At 50.5% G+C, this 17,883-nt stretch overlaps 8 protein-coding genes across 8 annotated transcripts; 5 read left to right on the top strand and 3 right to left on the bottom strand.

Moving 5' to 3' along the window:
* Positions 1–1,683: 1,683 nt before the first annotated feature.
* On the bottom strand, positions 1,684–3,964 carry BO86DRAFT_432476 (Hsp70 family protein; the record flags this gene model as incomplete). The annotated part of the gene is made up of 12 exons (XM_025675803.1): positions 1,684–1,880; positions 1,936–2,074; positions 2,126–2,324; positions 2,355–2,372; positions 2,438–2,535; positions 2,580–2,679; positions 2,738–2,993; positions 3,050–3,116; positions 3,177–3,221; positions 3,280–3,725; positions 3,773–3,843; positions 3,909–3,964. The coding sequence occupies 12 exons, from the start codon at positions 3,962–3,964 to the stop codon at positions 1,684–1,686; spliced, it is 1,692 nt and encodes a 563-aa protein (XP_025526720.1).
* Positions 3,965–4,636: 672 nt separating this feature from the next.
* BO86DRAFT_432473 (uncharacterized protein) lies at positions 4,637–5,536 on the top strand (the record flags this gene model as incomplete). Its single annotated transcript, XM_025675802.1, has 2 exons — positions 4,637–5,079; positions 5,134–5,536. Coding segments are annotated over 2 exons (846 nt in total), but the record flags the coding sequence as incomplete, so codon positions are not given.
* A 597-nt stretch (positions 5,537–6,133) lies between these two features.
* On the top strand, positions 6,134–7,465 carry BO86DRAFT_432472 (uncharacterized protein; the record flags this gene model as incomplete). Its single annotated transcript, XM_025675801.1, has 3 exons — positions 6,134–6,712; positions 6,751–6,878; positions 7,003–7,465. The coding sequence occupies 3 exons, from the start codon at positions 6,134–6,136 to the stop codon at positions 7,463–7,465; spliced, it is 1,170 nt and encodes a 389-aa protein (XP_025526718.1).
* Positions 7,466–7,502: 37 nt separating this feature from the next.
* BO86DRAFT_432470 (uncharacterized protein) lies at positions 7,503–8,452 on the top strand (the record flags this gene model as incomplete). Its single annotated transcript, XM_025675800.1, has 3 exons — positions 7,503–8,169; positions 8,217–8,259; positions 8,342–8,452. The coding sequence occupies exons 1-3, from the start codon at positions 7,697–7,699 to the stop codon at positions 8,450–8,452; spliced, it is 627 nt and encodes a 208-aa protein (XP_025526717.1). The 5' UTR covers positions 7,503–7,696.
* Positions 8,453–8,909: 457 nt separating this feature from the next.
* BO86DRAFT_390014 (uncharacterized protein) lies at positions 8,910–9,620 on the bottom strand. Its single transcript, XM_025672284.1, has one exon. It carries the CDS (start codon positions 9,531–9,533, stop codon positions 9,030–9,032), a length of 504 nt encoding a protein of 167 aa, XP_025526716.1. The 5' UTR covers positions 9,534–9,620; the 3' UTR covers positions 8,910–9,029.
* A 264-nt stretch (positions 9,621–9,884) lies between these two features.
* On the top strand, positions 9,885–11,189 carry BO86DRAFT_390013 (EXPERA domain-containing protein). Its single transcript, XM_025672283.1, has 4 exons — positions 9,885–10,147; positions 10,220–10,383; positions 10,435–10,669; positions 10,727–11,189. The coding sequence occupies exons 1-4, from the start codon at positions 9,934–9,936 to the stop codon at positions 10,807–10,809; spliced, it is 696 nt and encodes a 231-aa protein (XP_025526715.1). The 5' UTR covers positions 9,885–9,933; the 3' UTR covers positions 10,810–11,189.
* Positions 11,190–11,363: 174 nt separating this feature from the next.
* BO86DRAFT_448835 (fumarate reductase/succinate dehydrogenase) lies at positions 11,364–13,093 on the top strand (the record flags this gene model as incomplete). Its single annotated transcript, XM_025676666.1, has 5 exons — positions 11,364–11,585; positions 11,648–11,699; positions 11,756–12,081; positions 12,137–12,655; positions 12,725–13,093. 5 exons carry the CDS (start codon positions 11,364–11,366, stop codon positions 13,091–13,093), a joined length of 1,488 nt encoding a protein of 495 aa, XP_025526714.1.
* Positions 13,094–14,026: 933 nt separating this feature from the next.
* Positions 14,027–15,759, bottom strand: BO86DRAFT_364158 (uncharacterized protein; the record flags this gene model as incomplete). Its single annotated transcript, XM_025669997.1, has 6 exons — positions 15,361–15,759; positions 14,915–15,287; positions 14,730–14,847; positions 14,602–14,669; positions 14,453–14,483; positions 14,027–14,360 (listed from the first exon to the last, which is right to left on the bottom strand). Exons 1-6 carry the CDS (start codon positions 15,529–15,531, stop codon positions 14,027–14,029), a joined length of 1,095 nt encoding a protein of 364 aa, XP_025526713.1. The 5' UTR covers positions 15,532–15,759.
* Positions 15,760–17,883: the final 2,124 nt, after the last annotated feature.

The following is a 17,883-nucleotide window of genomic DNA, read 5'->3' as shown; positions in this document are numbered from 1 at the left end:
AGGAAATTCAAGGATGTTCTTGGTATTCAAGAAATCTTGCCGAGGCATCAAAGGTCCCAAGTCCTCTGAGTCATGACATCGGTTCATGGATAGAGGATGAGTATCGCGAGTCAAGAGGATTTGAGATCGGAACATTCAATCATGTGCTTCTATCAATCTTAATAAAGAAGCAGTCATTGAAATGGACATCTCTGACGAATGGATACATCAGTGATATCATAAGCATTGTGCATGAATTCATCGTCAAAGGACTGAGTCAGATTTGTACAGACAGGGAAGTATATGAGACCTTGATTTCATTTCTGATGGACAAGTTGCTTGAGAAATATCAGAATGCAGTCAAGCACGCTGGTTTCCTTCTCTCTGTGGAGAGATTGATGATTCCAATGACGCAAAATCACCATCTTAATAATACCTTGGAGAAATGGTATTTCTCCTGCAGCGTGCAAGTGTAGACCCAAGCTAACATATCTCAGTCGGCAGGAGCGTACGAAATCAATTCTTCTAAAAAAGGCATACAACAGTCCAGATGGGAAGGTAATCCGTGTCGACGATTTGAAACATCAGCAAAACATGAGTAATGCTGAACATACAGTACAAGAACTCCGAGACATTCTTGAATCATATTACAAAGTGGCCAGGAAAAGATTTGTCGATAATATTTCTACGCAAGCAGCTGCCTATTTTCTAGTCCACGGTCCAAAAACTCCGGTGACACTACTCTCGCCTTCTCTTGTTAGCAGTTTGAGCAGAGAACAGCTTGACGAAATTGCTGGAGAGGAACTGACCATGAGAAAAAAACGGGAGAAGCTTATCAAAGAAATCGATGATCTTACCATGGCAAGGAAGATGCTGCTATAAAGTTTTGTGTTTAGCTCAAGCGGTGTACCCAGAACTGTATCCACAGCCGAGAGCTCAGATCTATGTTTAAATGCTGACTTCATCAATCAAACGTAATATTCGGTGTATTTTGGGTTTACTGTATTGATGGCGTCATTACAGACGGCTGTGGTCTCGATGCCAACTGGATGATTCGAACAATAAGTTAGTCTACGCAGTGTCAGAAGCTGGAGTCCCAAAACATATAGTTCAATACTCGCATGGATTTAGGAGTATGATCTTACAATAAGAATGCCATGAACTATGGAAGAAATCCAAAGTGGCATGTTACCCCAAATAATCCAAATTACCAGAAATTCGAATGACGGATCCAAAACATCATTGTTGCATAGTAATGTTGTATTCAAACTAAGCCCAAGGCAGATTATTTGTCCAAGACACAATCTGGCTAATGAACTCTCAAGTCGATATCCAATAAGACGCAAGCACAAATCTCTTCTAAGTCCTTTCTGAACATTAGAAGTAAAGTCTCAACGCGCGAGAGAACACAGTCGGATCGATCATACAGTATTGAGTTGACTATGCGAGTGCTTTCCGAGGTTTCCACCATGGATACTTCATCACTGTGCGAGAATAGATACAACCGAGGGCTTTAATTCAAAATTAAATGTTTCGGGTTCGTTCAGCGGCATAGCCATCTTTTCGCGATCCTCATCTTACTCAAAACCGACCCAATGGAACAGTTCAAAAGCTCAGAACCCAGATCTTTATATTGAATGCATGAGAATTAATTAAAACTATTATTTTCTCAGATTTAGACTGACATCACAGATCCTAGAGTATTCAATATCGCGAAGATACGCTTCCATACGAAACCCCGTTGAATTCTAAGTCAAAGAGCAATGAGGCTGATGCTGGAGTCACCTTTAGAGTATAAGTTATTTCATAATATTCATTGCCGCTCGAATTTTTTTTCCTTCGGAAAAGCTGTCGAGGGATTTTGCTCAGATCAGAGTTCAGTGTGCACAATGGGATAACTCCTGATTTTTTCAGCATCCAGGTGAGATAGCCGACTTCTAACTCCTGAGAACTTACTACCACATTTTATATCTGGTGGACTTTTGTCATTGCAAAAGAACAATTCATCTGTGAAGCGTAGTTCATCCGCTTGATCCACGAATACTGTGCGATAGAAATCAAATTTGATAGGTTGGTGTTCAGATACCCTAGCAGACTATTCAATGTTAACTCCATCCTATTTGAATCATATCCAAGCCCGGCTTACCTTCTTAATATACCAAGTCATATTGTCCCTGGCAAACCATTCTTGCTCGGTATGCGACCAGTACTTAGCATGTTTCGCGTGACGGGATTGATCGAATTTCTTGTTGGCTGAGACACCATACGATCGACGAGAAACTCGCGCTTCGACTCGATTTCCTTCCAAACCGCGGGAAACGGCTCCACTGCCCGACATCAGGTTGCTGGAACAGGATAATAGACCTGTTACTTACCTCACAACTGCTGCCCAACTTTCCCATTCGAAGTGATGTGTTTCAGTCATTAGCTAGCATGGCACAAGGAGGCAGGAACTTACGCGTTTGGGGGCTGCATTACTGGGATAGACGGATTTTTGGTCTTCAACCGTTGAAACAGATATCTGGAGGAACCAAACCCTCCAACAAGAACAATAGCCTGAGTTTGTCAATAGAATGATAAACAAAAAGGAAAGATATTACCTTTACTTTGAGACCAAGATCTGCAACTCTCTCAAGCTGCATCCTGACCAATTCCTCAACTTTCAAGACTATTGGCTCAAATATCTCTTCGATCTCATTACTGTTCCTGAATCAGAATGACCAAAATGATGGAGTTTTCGAGGCTAGTAATGACTTACCTATCGAGTTGGACAAAACCAGCCTCAATGTGCTTGTCTGGCTGACTTTCCGCGCCTGGGAGCGGGATGAAATGGTCTACATCTAAATAATCGCATTCAGATTCCTCACCAAAATTAGGCTTGACCATATCTCTCCAATATGAGAGAGCAGACTCCTTCGACTGTGTACGAAGACATTGCCAATTTTCTAGGCCAACTTTCCTCATAAGAAGGCGTTCAAACCTTTCATCGAGTAAAAGGGATCCGCAAACAGCTCCTATGATGACAGAAATGATTATCATGGATACGAGGACTCCCGACGTTAACCATTACCTGTGCCTTCTGTGACTTCCTCAATATCCAATGGTGCTATGTCTCTTACTTTATAAGAGATCAGATCCTTTTTCCATATGTCAACTGATTGATGCCTGTTTTGGATCATGAGCTCGACGGTGCTTACCACTGTTCCACCACCCGCATCGCACACGATAAGTACATCTTCTTTCTTATAAACCCCTATCTTAGCGCAGCCCGGCTTTCGAAGCTTATACGGAGTCTCTTACTGAGATTGAATTCGGTTGGATCGTACGCAGCGAATGTAATGCGGCGGCTTCGGGCTCTGACACAAGAGATACTTGACTAGAGTCCACACCAGCCAAGAAAGCGGCTCTAAGCGTTGCATCTTTCGCTTTGTCGGACCAGACGGCAGGAACTGTAAGCACGTAAATAAGTTCCATAGACTTGGCGGATTCTCCAAAGCGTCGCTCTAGCGTATCTTTCACGTGCACGACGAGATTTTTCAAGTAATCTCCCGAGACTTGAACTGCATCTTTGCCGTACTTTACAAGTAAGGGCTTTGATTCAAGAGAAGGGGCATATTCTTGGTCCTGGTGTTCGTCTAGCAGAAGCTTAGAACCACGAATGACTTCGGACAAAGGGCCTACTTGGTAGCCCCATTTGGAAACCTTATTCTCGTATGAGATAACAGAAGGCACCTTCAGTGTTGTCCCTAGTCCCGGTTACCAAATTTCATCATGAAATGCAGTCATCACTTACGATTTCCTCCTCCTGGCCAGCTGGATATAATCTCAATGTCTTCCGGGTTTCCTTCTAGCGCCCAAGCGACTCTGGGACACGTTAGCTTTCGTTAAGTATAGAGCCTTGTACAGTTGAAGAATAAGTAGTGACTTACCCGCTGTAAGTTGTTCCGAAATCAATGCCTACAACAGCATATATTGCTTTGCCCATCTTTGTTTATCCAAGAAAGTGGTAAATGGCTCGAAAATGTGTTAGCAATGAAACGCGTACTATGTCCCTTGCGAGTGGGCTTATATGGCCGTCATATCTTCCTTGCCATGTGCCGACGAGGTCAAACATTCTGGGTAATGACATCAATCACTCTTGTGTAATGACATGTACCACTTCTAGTCATGACATAGACCACTTCTAGTCGTGACATAGACCACTTTTTCTCTTGATCCATTGACTGTGATAGATGAAACCGTGTCATTTTCGCCACCATCCTCGAGTATTTATCACCAATTCATAGAGACACTTGTTGCAGCATAATCATTGGACTCATCAGAGATTATACAGCCAAGATGCGCCGCTGGAGCTCATTATTTACCATAGGCTCTCCTAGCTTAGCCCAACCTAATATTCCCTCTCATGGTATATATCTCCTGAAACGGCAACGAGATTTGGATATTGATACTTAATTGCATTTCAGGTGTATCAGATAGACGCGAAGCATACAACAAAACCACAGAAGAACTTGAACATGCTTATCATTTACTGGAAAGGGAGCACAAGGTATATGTGCGCACAAATTTGGAAAATCTTAGCTTACGATGCCAGCAGAAAAACCAGAATCTCAGCTCTCATTTGTCTTCTTGTCAGCATGACCTCATTCGTGTTCGAGAGCAAAGCCGTCGAAAGGAGGAGCTTTGCAACCAGTTAAAGGCAGAGGCGATAGCATCAGAGGCCCAGCATCATCAACAGCTAAGCAGCCTCTATGCTAAGATAAACGCACTTGAAACTGACCTGCATGTTGTCAGCGAGGAAGACTGCGTCAAGGAATGGCAAAAGCTTAGACGGAATCTCGATTTTTGGGTAAAAGGAAATTTCAGGGACACAGCCCAATTACGCAAAATTAACTACAGTACTGTATTTCAATCAGATGCAACCACGGATGCACATACATGGCTTCCCACAGGTAGCTCCCATCAAAAATGGGCTATCATTCAAGCCTTTATTGCGAGAATGGTACACAACAATATTCTATCACAATACGAGCCTGGGCTACCAGAGTACGAAAATGTACTATTCTTCGAACTAGATCGACGGATCTTCGAGCAATGTGTGTTTTTTGCTTCCTTTCCGGGGTTTCTACTCACCAACTCACCAACTTTAGGCAGCATGAATACTTGGACGCATTGCAAGTCTGGAATAAATAAGGCCTTGGGCGCTATCACAATGGGAACTCAAAAGGCCTTGATGGAAAGTCTTGTTAAGCAGATCGAAAGTACTTTCGGTAGCTATGCGTCAACGACAGCAAACACGCGGCAGCAGCAGTTGCAGAGGATCTTCAGTCAATGTGCTGACTTTAAACGACTGTGTAATCAGCAGCCGTATAATTTTACATTTGCGTCGTCACCATACAAAGAAGCTATCGACATGAGTTGTATGACGGCTATTGGGGATACCGACTGTTCTGAAAAGAAAGTCATGCTTTCTCTCTGGCCAGGCCTTTGGAAAGAGATGCAACCCAACCATTTAGGTTGTCTAGAGCCGGAATTAGTCTGGGCCGCTTCACTCTGAAAATTGGGTGTTATGGGACGATCTGCGGCGTCTCCTGTTGTACGTTGTCAAAAGTTCTTATTTCAGGTACTGGGGGTAAATCTTAATACAGTAGAAGATGTCTTCTCTTAATCAGTATCAAAAGTTTTAGATATATAAAATCCTTATTCTGCCTCAGTCTCTTCAAACACACCCAGATAAACGCCGCTGGGTTCCGGTATCATTATAAAAATAACTAATATCAGAAAAAGATATCTCATTCTTAGTCAGTTTAACTTATTGATCTTCTATATTAGCAATTCTTCTTTTTTTAGGGGACATACACTTGGCTTTTAAGAAGCTGTAATAGAAGTAATCATATCTTAATCTAGAGCGAGACTTCTCTTTCTAGGATTAGGATCAAACTCATCTTCTTTCTGCGCAATGTTTAATTAAGTGGCTCGCTTGACGGCCTGTTGTACAGTTGACGATAATGATGATGATGATGATGATGATAATAATTTATACGCTGACCGCTCGCCTTAGGTGATATGCAGGGATTCACTGTCTCTACCCTATGTACATTCTGAACGCAAGGCCTGTGTGGGCCAGTGCCTGGGGTTGTGTTTTGCCGCCCTTATGGCGCGCGACTTTGAAATCTCTGCGATGCCTGTAAACAGCGGAATATGGGCCGACCTGGTTTCTCTCGATCCCAGCTTTCCCACGGGCAATTGCACATGGCCCAACTACCGGTCCGTTGAGATATGCAATCAATGCACAAATGTCGATACCTCAAGGGTGGTGCTCGCTGGGTGGGACTTTTCTTCATTCAACTACAGTCCCCACGAGAACCAATCGATACCGCTCAGTATATCGATGGTGGATGGCCAGTGGTTCAACTCTTCGATCGAGATATTTTGGCGCAAAGCTGAGTTCTTTCGTGTGTATATCCCCAGCGACCTTTACTTTCACGATGGACCAAACATAACCCATGGTTCCGAAATCAAATTCGTGGCGGGGGTTCCGAATCCCTTGGCCGTGGTTACACATGCCGTGCTGAATCTTCCAGCCACCTGGAGTTCGAACGCATCTGTGTTGCGGACAGCGATCCAAGTGACCAAGGTCACCCAGTGCGCATTCACAGTCTGTGCAAGGACATACAACGCCTTTGTCAGCAACGGAGTCGCCTCGGTTGAAACCCTAGACGAAGACATGGGGGTATTCTACCCTCCCGAGTATAATGCGAACTTTGCTAGCTCCCAATGCTGGAAACCCAGCTCAAGTCTGATGAAAAATTGGACCACAGCGGGACAGTGGGAATGAGATTACGCCAGAACCGACCCGGTCAACTATTAGTTCTGCGGATTGGACTCGGCGCGCTACCGTGAGTCTCTCCCACTGTCCGGCACCCTGAGCCAGGTATACGAACTGAAGACATTGCCGAATGGATCCATGATCTGGCAGCCTCTGACAACAAACCTTTTTCCCTCCTCGGCGTCGGTGCAAAGGGTGTACGAGATGGGCCTGGTGACCACGATGGGCAAGATTGCTGCCGCCCTCTCCAAGCTGGCCTGCACCTATAGCAATAATTCGATCTATGGCGTCGTCACCACCCAGGACTCCTATGTTGTTGTGCAATGGCCGTGGTTGGCCCTGCCATTCGTGCTTCTTGTGGCCGGGGCGGCTCTTCTCATCGCCACGGCGCTCATGACCGCACACGACGGGGTTAGCGTGTGGAAATCCTCCGTCCTCCCTCTTCTGTTTCATGGGCTGGAGCCCAACCTGGTCACTCGCGACATGGTAAGGGACCGTGGTCCATGTGAAGTGGCGAGCGAGATGGAACAGGTGGCTGGTGAATTGAATGTGAGGTTGGGACCATCAGAGGAAGGAGGGAGAACAATGCTTCGAGGAGAGACACGCAGCGTCGAGCCTGCTGTGGGCCAATTGCTTCGCCGCCGTCGAACCTTCTAGTGGCGTTATTGATGGCGATACAATCCTAGTCATCTATACGGAGTATGCCTTACATCGGCTGGTATATACATCTGCTTGCGTCTGCACACGCAGATGGCGCAATATCCCGCACAAAGCACGGGCCACCCATTCAGGGGCTGTGATCCCTCCACAATTGGAGACAGCTTATCAAGCCACCATTGACCAAAACCCCCCTTAACAACTTGAAGTCAGACCCAATCACACCCCACAATGTTTAACTTGATATCTCGGGTCCGCACCTTTCTTGGCGACCAGCCCGCCTCCCCACACCCCTGGCCCAAAGTGGCCATCCTCGGCCTTCCCGACGCCGGCAAACGAGCCCTCCTCCAGCATCTGAGCGACACCCCCGTCGACCCGATCACCGTCGCCGGATGTCATGCGGGCTGGACGAGCAGCAGTCACGCCCTGGGACTCAACTTCATCGCCGCGGACGTGGGGCTAGATGCGCGGTTACGCTGGCGAGCCGCCGTCGCCGCGCGGTACACGGACGCGGACGCCGTGATAATCGTGGTCAACCCCGCCCACGCGATCGCGTTGGAGGAGCTGCGGTACCAGCTTGGCTGTCTTGTCAACGGGATGGAAGAGACCGGCGAGGTGCAGACGTATTGCATCGTGCGGAAGGGGATTCCGTGGCTGGTGCTGGTGAACTGTGAGGGGAGTGCCGTGGTTCGTGATCTTCCTGCGTATGTTGCCTCGCTTGAGCGCTAATCATCTGTTGGGCGGGGTGTAGGATGAGGGAAATGCAAGGGAGCAGGTTGATGGTCTGGGACTGGGTGGGTTGGGTGTTGATTGGGTGGGATATTTTCTTTTTTCCTTGATATGTGTTGGGAGTAACTGAAGACTGACGGCTAGTAGATGTTTCGGTCCATCTCAACAATGACGGGAGAGGGTGTGGAGGGGTCAATGCTCTGGTTAAAGAAGAAGATTCGCGTCAACGCTGAGCGCAGACTGCCAGCGGAGAATTAGGGTTCTGCGGTCAGGTGATGATGCTGGGTGTGGGCTTTGGTTTGGTTTGGGGTTCGTATTCTGATTTTATGCCAGGTCAGTGAATTGTCTGCGGCTTGATGGAGCTATACCTTCAATGACTGCAACTGACATGATTCTGTTGTATCTTTCTCTTCTTTTCTTCTTCAGCATACGCATGATTAATGTGTCTCTTTCTTTGTATCTTAACCCATAGTATGCTGCGCCTGTGGGATGCTCAGTTATATATATACCTTTCGTCGCCAGAACAACCAAGATTGATGCAGCAAGGTCTATGAGACTTGGCAGCTGGACAGGTCGCACACAATGCATCTGGCTCAACGGGGGGTCATTATTGTTTCCAGATTTTCTGACTATCTGAAGATGAAGGTGAACACAGGTGATCAATTCACAAGTTGTGCCAAGGATACAGTTTGTCCTTTCTTTCCCTTGAGGCCATGGCGTGGATAAGTCATTAATTGCACATACCTGTACGTACTTGCATACTTATTTACACCTAATTTCTAAGGCTAATCTTCCACAACGAAAGAGAGACTTGGCTCAAGCCCCAGTGCAGTCTTCAAATTGCCCTCTTTTGTGCAAATCCCAACTTCAAACCGCCCCAAATGGTTTGTGACCTGTAAGTGCCTTCTTTTCTGGTGAAACAGCGTAGCTCAACCGATGATAGATATCTCGTGGCAAACCAAACCATGCGCCCATCGCGTCGACGCGATCTGATGTCTCTGTGAGGTGGAGGGGTCCGTACATGAAGAGTTCCTTGGAGACCGATATGTTTGAAATCAAACCAAAACACTTCAGCATGACACGCTTTGTAACACTCACTGGTTTGATGGAGTTGGGATCTTACCAGCGTGTTCTTCAAGCGGAGCCCGGGATCACCCTCGGGAGTCCGGCCAATCTTCTCGAACCGGCACATCATGACGGATGTTTGCTGCGCGCTCCTGGAAGACCCCGGAGTCCATCTGATCGTCCCCGATATGGCTCCCCTGATCGACTCAGAGTCGTCACTCTTAAAGATAGCACCGCTCGTGTTGAGGTCCGTAGGCATGATCGTCACATCCATCGGGGTATGGATCGCTCGCCTCATCAAACGGGTCAGTACTGCCAACACAAGTTTACCTTTACTACGCCGTTGCATCACATTTTTGACCAGAGGCAGCTGTCGTACGCCAGGGAGGGACAGTACACGCTTCCATATATGTAGATGGACACCTTGCATGCGGCTGCTGATTGAGTTTCCGATCTCCAGGGATAGAAAGTCAATTCCGGTGGTCTGATCTGGCATCCTTGATATCCGGATCTCTTGGCGTTGTCCGCGGGCTCCGCGGGATCCGAGCTCGGGCCAATCGTGCATCGGGTATTATAAGACGAGATATCCATCCATGTTAGCGATCTCTATATACTAATTTGTTGAGTAGAATAAGTTGACAGCCCGTTGACTTAGTTCGGCAAGCTTACGCAAGATGACCAACCAAACCGCATCAATCATTCACAACTACTATCCTTCATCGATACACCTACCACACTATGCGGCCAACACCACCCCAGTTTTCTCACTAATAGCCCAATTCGGTATCCTCTGGGTCGCTGTGCTTGGAGTCGCTCTGATTAGTATCCGCCGCGCACGACCTACCGCAAGTCGATCAGACCAATCGGCATTCGTATGGATGTGTCTGAGTATGTACCCTAATCTGCCTCGACGAACCATTCTGTCAGACACCCCATGCTAAGCCCACAAACCCCGTGCAGCGGGATTCATTCACCTCTTCTTCGAAGCCTACTTTGTGATCAACCATCAATCCCTCGCCAGCTCGCAGGACCTCTTCGGCCAGCTATGGAAGGAGTACTCCCTCTCTGATTCGAGGTACCTGACGTCGGACGCATTCCTTGTGTCCATGGAGGCCGTCACCGCCGTGCGTCATGCAATCCCATCCAAAAAGCCCAGATGCTGACAACAGCTGTAGTTCTGCTGGGGCCCTCTCGCATTCTTTATCGCCTACTGCATCGCCGCCCAGCACCCCGCTCGACACGCCCTGCAGCTCATCATGTCGCTTGGACAGGTCTACGGCGATGTGCTGTACTATGCGACGAGCCTGTTCGACCTCCACTACCATGAGATGGAGTTCTGCCGGCCCGAGGGTTATTACTTCTGGTTCTATTACTTTTTCATGAACTTTATCTGGATTGCTGTGGGGTCTTGTGAGTATTCTCTTGATGTTCTGCAGTGTGTATGGGGGCTTTACTGATATCTTGCAGATTATGCGTATCAAAGTGCGGTGGAGATCACGCGGGCTTTCAGGAAGCTGAGTGAGTTCGATCGGAAACGCAAGTCGAACTGATTGGTGTGAGAGGAGCTGGTTACGCATGTTCGTGGCGGAATCTGCCTCAGGCTCTAAGCCGGATGTATAATTTCAGTGGGAAGGAGAATAGTGTGTAGTATGTTCTGTCATACTGACTTCCGAACGAAGATATTTCTCTCGCGAGACTATTAAAATATCCTGATTCGACTGGTGAAGTCATCTCCCCTGAACCTGCTCGGCAATGACAGCTGTCGAGCTCGGGTAACCCGACTCCAGTCGACCGGCTTGGCGGTGGGACGTTATAGCTTAGCTCTCTTGGCTCTAGTTCAGCCCTACTACTCTACCACGGTAGCTCAATTGGGTATAGATGTTTCGGTGCTCATTTATGCAGTGAAAATGATTGGTGTACTATCTCTAACCGTTTCATTTATATACAATTCATTTCGGGTTGCGCAGGGCATTCCGCTCCTGCAGTGGTCGGCTGCCGGTTCTCACACTAGTTTCAGTCCTCGAAATAAAAGCCCATCCCTCGCTTTCACTCAACCGGGTTGAATCTTGCCGGAATTCTACTCGCCTTAGAGGTGTCGCTCAGGATGTCTCCCTCCAACTCACTTTTTGCCACGCTTGCCTCGGTCGCAGCATGTTCTGCTGCAACCCTAGCATCTAACTCAACCCTTGAAACTCGATACCCCAATGCAGCTGTCGAGACAGTGGATGTGGTGATCGTCGGGGGTGGAGCCTCCGGAGCCAATGCGGCTGTCCACTTCCATGATGCCGCTCTCTCGCTCAGGGTCGTCGAGAAGCAGGGTCAACTGGTCTGAAAGCCCTCTCTTTCAATCATGGACATGTTCTAATTACTGTGGTTCTCACTCTACAGGGCGGAATGGTCAACAGCTGGACGAATCCCGCCACGAATACCACTTACGACTGTAGGTACAACCCTAAGCCACCCCGAATTACACAATGCTAACAGCACCTGCATCAGACGGCGTAGCAGCATACACCAACTACACCGGCACGACCGCGTTCTTTGACCGGCTCGGCATCGACTACGTGGAGCCCGACCTAGGAAGCACCACCCTCACCACTACCTACGCAGACTTCACCACCGGCAAGCTCGTGGACTACCTGGCTCCCAACATCACCGACGAGCTTGCCGCCCTGGAGACATTCTACAATGTCTCCAGCCAATACCAGGACCTGTTCCTCCCATCCTACGCCAACTGGCCCGCACCCGAAGATATCCCGGAAGACCTGCTGATGCCCTTCCGCGACTTCGCCGTCAAGTACGACTTAAACGCCACCATCTTCGTAAGCCCACCCCCAGCCTTCCCACTCACAACCCCCTAACCATCATCCCAAATAGCTCATCTGGTCCGGCATCGGCGCCGGTCTAGCCGACATGCTCGACGCGCCCACCCTCTACCAAATGCAGACCTTCGGGCCCCAAACCGCCGCCGCGTTTCTGGGTCAGGACCCGGAATACGTCCCCGCGTCCCACCGCAACCAGGACATCTACGACGCGGTCGCAGACATCCTGGGCGAGTCCGTCCTGCTGAACAGCACGGTGATCGAGTCCGTCCGGCACCCGGACAACCGCGGCGTCGAGCTGGTCGTGCAGAACCACGGAACCCAATCCCATACAATCCTCCGCGCCAAGCGACTGGTGATGGCCATCGAGCCGACAACCACAAACACCGCCACCTTCGACCTGGACACCACCGAGCAGAGCATCTTCGACCAGGGCAAATGGAGCGTCGTGCACACGGGGATCATCTCCCACCCCGCCCTGCCGGTCAACGGCGTCATCTACAACCTCCCCGCCACGGCGGTCGACGGCAACGACTTCGCGCTCCCGGAGCCGCCGTTCGTCGATTACTTCGAGGTGAGCTGCCCCCGTTACCCCCACCTTCCCTCCCTCAAGAACCCCTGAGCTGACGGTGAATAACGAAAGTACCTCGGCGAAAACCTCTGGCAAGTGATCGTCGTCGGCTGGCTCGGCTTCTCGGAAGCCGCGGCGCAGGCCCTCGCCAACGAGGGGATCCGCCAACTGACCGCCGCGGGCACGCTGTCCACCAATGCCACCGCCGCCACCAACGGGACTACTCTCATACAGGTGCATGCGTGGTCGAACCACGGGGCGATGGATATGCGCACCACGGGCGAGAATCTGCGGGGCGGGTTCGTTCAGCGGCAGTATGCGCTGCAGGGCCATCGGTCGACGTACTGGACGGGCGCGGCGTTTGGGAATCAGCTGTCGAATTATCTGTGGGCGTATAATCTGGAGTATCTGGTGCCGTTGGTGAGGGGGAGTTTGGCGTGAGGTTGGGGTGTTCGGGGTGTTGTTGGGGGATAGGGCTACAGTGGAGGGAGGTGGGTCGTGGTGCTGGGTGGGGGTGGGTTGGCAGTAAGTTATGGGGTTAGAGTTACGGGAGTGTGTTTCGGTGATAAGATAGAAGCTTAGGTTAGGGTTCATCAGGATTCAGGCAGAAGATATAAGGTTTGTGTGGGACGCACTGCTCAGGTCAATGCACTGCACACCCGTCCCATGTCTTAGACTGGGGCATGGGGCTTGAGCACGAAATAACTTTGGTGGCTTCGTCCAAGCTTCAGACCTAGCTGACACATGGCTGATGTCTCGGAAACCGTAGATCTGTATTTTGTAAGTATGAAACAAGTCTCAATGGTCTTAGATGGCGATGATTTATTTGAAAATTGTCGGTCCTGTCTCTCTTCGGCCCGTGCTCGGTGTATGAGCCTGTTCAAATAGATTGCATCACTTTCGGGGCAAAAGAATGTGTCTGTATCAGCAGCAGAAATATCTCGAGAGTTATCCCCTGAGGGGACATACCCGCGCTAGTACGAGGAGCAATCGACACATCAACTGCACCCATGCCACCCATACATGCATATCCCGCAGGCACCGCGCGTACAAGTACCTTTGACCGCGGTTGCATGCCGAAGCCTACTTACCCGATCAGGAAGTATCTCCGCCGCCCTTGATAAGCTCGTGTTCATCAATCTTGATAGATCCGTACACAAACAAGCAAACAATCACCCCACCCCGTCCATCGACCTGAAGACCCTATCTCTAGAACCAACACAAACACAGACTGGTTGCTCGAACTTCCAAGCCAAGCACGCGCATCACATTTTTCTCTATCATCCAACTTTTATTTCCAGAAATGCGAACTTCAACAAGTAAAGCAAACACCCGTTAGAACCCCCAAACCCTAACCCCCTCCCAAATTCCAACCTACCGCCCCCGCCCACCCCCCATCTCAAACTCCACGACAATCTGATCCGTGCGATGGATCTCCCACTTCCTGCCCCGCCCCTGCCGCCCCGTCTCCACCTCCTCATCCCCGGACCAGATCTCCTCCTGGCTGTCCGTTCGTGTAGCACTCTCAGTCGTCAACGGATGACGCCCCTTTCGCGCAGAGCCCGGCCCATACGACGGCACGGGGGTTGGGTACGAGCGCGGGAGGCTGTAGGACCGGCAGGCGGAGGAGCGTTTCCCGAGGACAAATTCCAGGAGGGGCTGGAGGGTGGGGATGCAGGAGGCGATGATGACGAGGTTGGCTTCGGCGCTTTTGCTGGGGTTAGTTTGCAGGTTTATCGATCAGATGGAGGGGAAGGGAGTAAGGTGGACTGGGTATACGAGGGCTCGGGAGAGACGTACTTGGTCCAGAGGACGAGGGGGCAGCTTTCGTCTGTGTTTTGGGTTAGCGGAGTTGAAGGTGGGAATGGGGGTGGAGGGAGGTAAGGTAAGCGGAAACGGGCAGGGCAGGGCAGGGCAGGGCAGGGCAGGGCAGGGCAGGGCAAGCATACATGTTGTGTCGGCAACGTCGCCGAGGGCGTCGAGGTGGGTGGTTTTGATGATGGCGGCGCAGGCGGAACTATCCGGATCAGTTAAGGCTGGCTATGTTGTCAGGGGGTGAAAGGAAAGGTAAACGCACATAGCGCCCAGCCCTAACGCCGCGCACAGGGCGAGTTTCTTGTGCAGCGACATCTGCAATCGCCAGAGGATTAGGCTGGGGTAGATCGCGAGGCTGAGGTCGGTGAAGGCTGATAATGCTATCCAATCTGTCAGTACCCTCATATCCATCCCGAATCCTGGGAGTTAAGAGACAGGCAGACTCACCCCCATTTAACGTCGCCACCCCGATCAGAACCCTCGAGCTGCGACAGCTTGCCCCCTCGACCGTCGCCCACAGCGCGCGCGGCGGGTCACACTGGGTAAATAGCACCAAGATATTCACCACCGCGACGACCATCACCAGCCCCGTCAGCCCCCAGAGCGCACACCGCATGGGAACTCCAGGCACCAAGATGCGATGCAGCAGGGCGGCCACGCCTAATTTCGGCAGCGCGAACGCGAGGATCCCGAAGATCCAGCCGAGATCGATGGTCAGGTTCGCTCGTTCGGCGGCGGAGGGACCGATCGCGGAAGCGTGTCGGCCGAGACCTTGGGTGACGGCGACGGTCGCGAGGCTGACGTTGCATAGCCCTAAGATCTGGGAGTGGGAGTGGGATTGGGTCAACGGGTGAATTCTCGAGGTGCGTGACGTGACACGATGGGCGACGTACCATTGAAGAAGCAATCAGCCAGTCGTCCAACCCAAACGCACGAATAATCTTCGTCCGGATGACGAGGCGCGCGCAGACCAACACGGTCGCAAGGCTCGTCAGAGTCCACATCACCGCCAGCAAGGCCGGGCCTTTGTTCGCTTGTTGGTCGTACGCTGTGGTGCCCGCCATGGCATGGAGGCGCTGCCACTGTGGTCGTGGACCATCCGGAAAGATCAAGAAAAGCGAAGATACAGCAGTTGGCGGGCTTTGGGGGAACCGCTGCAACCCAGGTCCGGCGATAGTGACATCTCTTATAGGAAGCAAATCCCCGGGTCGACTGATAGGGACTTTAGGAGGAAAAGCGTTTGGTGGGGGGAATGGACAGGTGCCTTCGATTGCTGCAGCCAAGTGTCAGTGCCTTTTGTTGATGCATCGACTTTTGATGCAGGAGTTAATATGTGCAGGATTGCTATTTGTGGGCGGCAAGGGGACTACGCCGGAGTGGGGAGGGGAATCACGCAACCAGGCCGCGCTAATTATGCAGGCAGGGAAAAAAATGTTTGGGCTTGATTGTGTCGGGCTTTTCGCGGGTTGCCTGCAGATATCGTCCGCTGTGCCCCTGACAGCAGCAGCCGAATATGTTCCCTTCCCATGATCTGTGCTCGTGTGGTTGAATCGAGGATCAACGGATGACCTGTGCGGCATATGCCTTACAGCTGGGCATGGGGAATGGGGGGCACACGGCGGCACGCATTTTTCTGCGGCAGCGCAATGACCCCCTCGGCCCGGATACTAGATAATGGCTCCGCATCTCCGCAATTAGTTGTGGATCCTGTCATTTCTGCCTGGGCCAATTGACTTGACTTTGGTGGGACTCGGGCATCGACTTACAGATGTACTCACTCATACGAGTATTGAACTCCCGCATCACCGATTCGCAAGCATGAATGGTCCGCGGGTGGATCTTGTCGTGGGTTTGACATCAGGCAGTCACATTCTTCGGTCCAATCGACATCCTTGGTCGGGCCTGTCATAATCTTGTTCCTGGTTAAAATTTTATGATTGCTGCATCAAACTATACTTCTCGCACAGACCCTGTGATGTACTTACCTCAATATGGACCGAAATTGTCTCGCGCATGAAAGATGCATTGGAGACCTGCAGATTCTCAAGGCTCTCAATTTCCCTCTGCTGCAACAACCATAATTGAATGCAACGACATCCCTGCAATGGCGTCGTGGTCGCACGTGGTGAGGAATGTAGATGTTGATCGCCGGCCCGTTAACCCTAAGTCCCCGAGCTGATGACTGACAATGCCCCCAAACTGACAGCGCACTGAGCCAGATCTTCCCTGCTGGGCAGCCTTGCACCCGACTCCAGCTGATGAAGTCGCGCGAGTCCAATGTCAGCCGTTAAGGCACCATGACTCTTGTGAGAGATCGACGACGCAGAATCTAAGCCGCTGACGTTCAAGCTCCAGGTTATGAGCAGCTGGGTATCCGATTTGGTGGTCTCGCAGCCTCCGGGCTTCGATCTTGGGTCGGGGGTCACATGAGGGGTGCGGTTCGATAATCGAAGCGATTGATCGGTGGTGAAGCTCTAGACTTTTGTAGCCATAAGGGAACTGTGTAGGCAGGAACGAGATCATGAGTCGGGATTTTGTGAGGCGATGGTTGTGCGAAACTCGGAAAGGGATCTCTGGCGTCGGTACGGGGTAGCGGGACCAACTAGGAGAGATATACGGCAGCCTTTCTTCTTGATAAATCGGATCTATGATGCGAGAGATTCAATCTTTGAGGTCATTTGGGAAATGCGAGAAAGATTGAGGATGTTGTTGCTTTGTCTGTCGAGGGGAGAGTTTGCAAATCTTGCGGGGGGTTAGTGTGCATTCAACGTGGTAACCTAGTGCAGCGCAGCGCAGCCCCATACATCCGCCGTGAGAAGAACGAGGCTGTGTTGTGTAGCTGGCAAATGTTCCTCTTCTAGCAACCTGCATTGATGCTGGACACAGCAAAAAGTACTGGTCTTTGAGGCATACCGACGTGGGGATTTTTATCGATGAGCGAATCTTGGGGTATGGGTCTGCAAGCCACACCTGGAGGTGCAGGGAGCTCTTGCATAGCATTTGGACGGAGAAAGAGAGTTTGATGGTTCCGGCTGTATGTGCTATAGGTTCCCTCGTTAGCCCTAATTGCACTGTGCTGGTTTTTAAAAACAGAAAGAAAGGAAACGAAAGAGAATAAAAACCGCCATTTTCAAGCATTTTTCGCTCTAGCGAGCACCTGAAAGACCATTTCCAGACCCATAATACACGTGCTCAGCTGTATGGGAAGAAAAGAAAAAACGTGGCCAGCAGTGGGGGGTACAGGCGACCCCCCTTTCCCTGGCTATGCGTTGGGTCTGGCCTTCATCGTGGAGGCTCTGCGTCTGGGAGAAAGGCGAGGCGACCAATGGCTTGCCCAAAAAGCCACAAGTTTAGCTAGCAGCATTCTCTCTACTTGGATCTCTTCCAATAAGAGATTACGATTTCCTCCCTGTGGC

The sequence above is a fragment of the Aspergillus japonicus genome (assembly GCF_003184785.1).
Source record: "Aspergillus japonicus CBS 114.51 unplaced genomic scaffold BO86scaffold_31, whole genome shotgun sequence".
NCBI lineage: Eukaryota > Fungi > Ascomycota > Eurotiomycetes > Eurotiales > Aspergillaceae > Aspergillus > Aspergillus japonicus.
Note: the sequence above shows the minus strand (reverse complement) of the source record. Positions and strands in the feature narration are given on the sequence as shown.

What these genes read in the sequence shown, in the direction of transcription:
- BO86DRAFT_390013 (XM_025672283.1), top strand. Translation starts at nt 9,934, where the DNA reads ATGACCAACCAAACCGCATCAATCATTCACAACTACTATCCTTCATCG. An exon ending in ATTCGTATGGATGTGTCTGA is followed by an intron (nt 10,148 to 10,219) that starts GTATGTACCCTA and finishes AACCCCGTGCAG; the next exon opens with CGGGATTCATTCACCTCTTC. An exon ending in CCATGGAGGCCGTCACCGCC is followed by an intron (nt 10,384 to 10,434) that starts GTGCGTCATGCA and finishes CAACAGCTGTAG; the next exon opens with TTCTGCTGGGGCCCTCTCGC.
- BO86DRAFT_390014 (XM_025672284.1), bottom strand. Translation starts at nt 9,533, where the DNA reads ATGGATGTGACGATCATGCCTACGGACCTCAACACGAGCGGTGCTATC.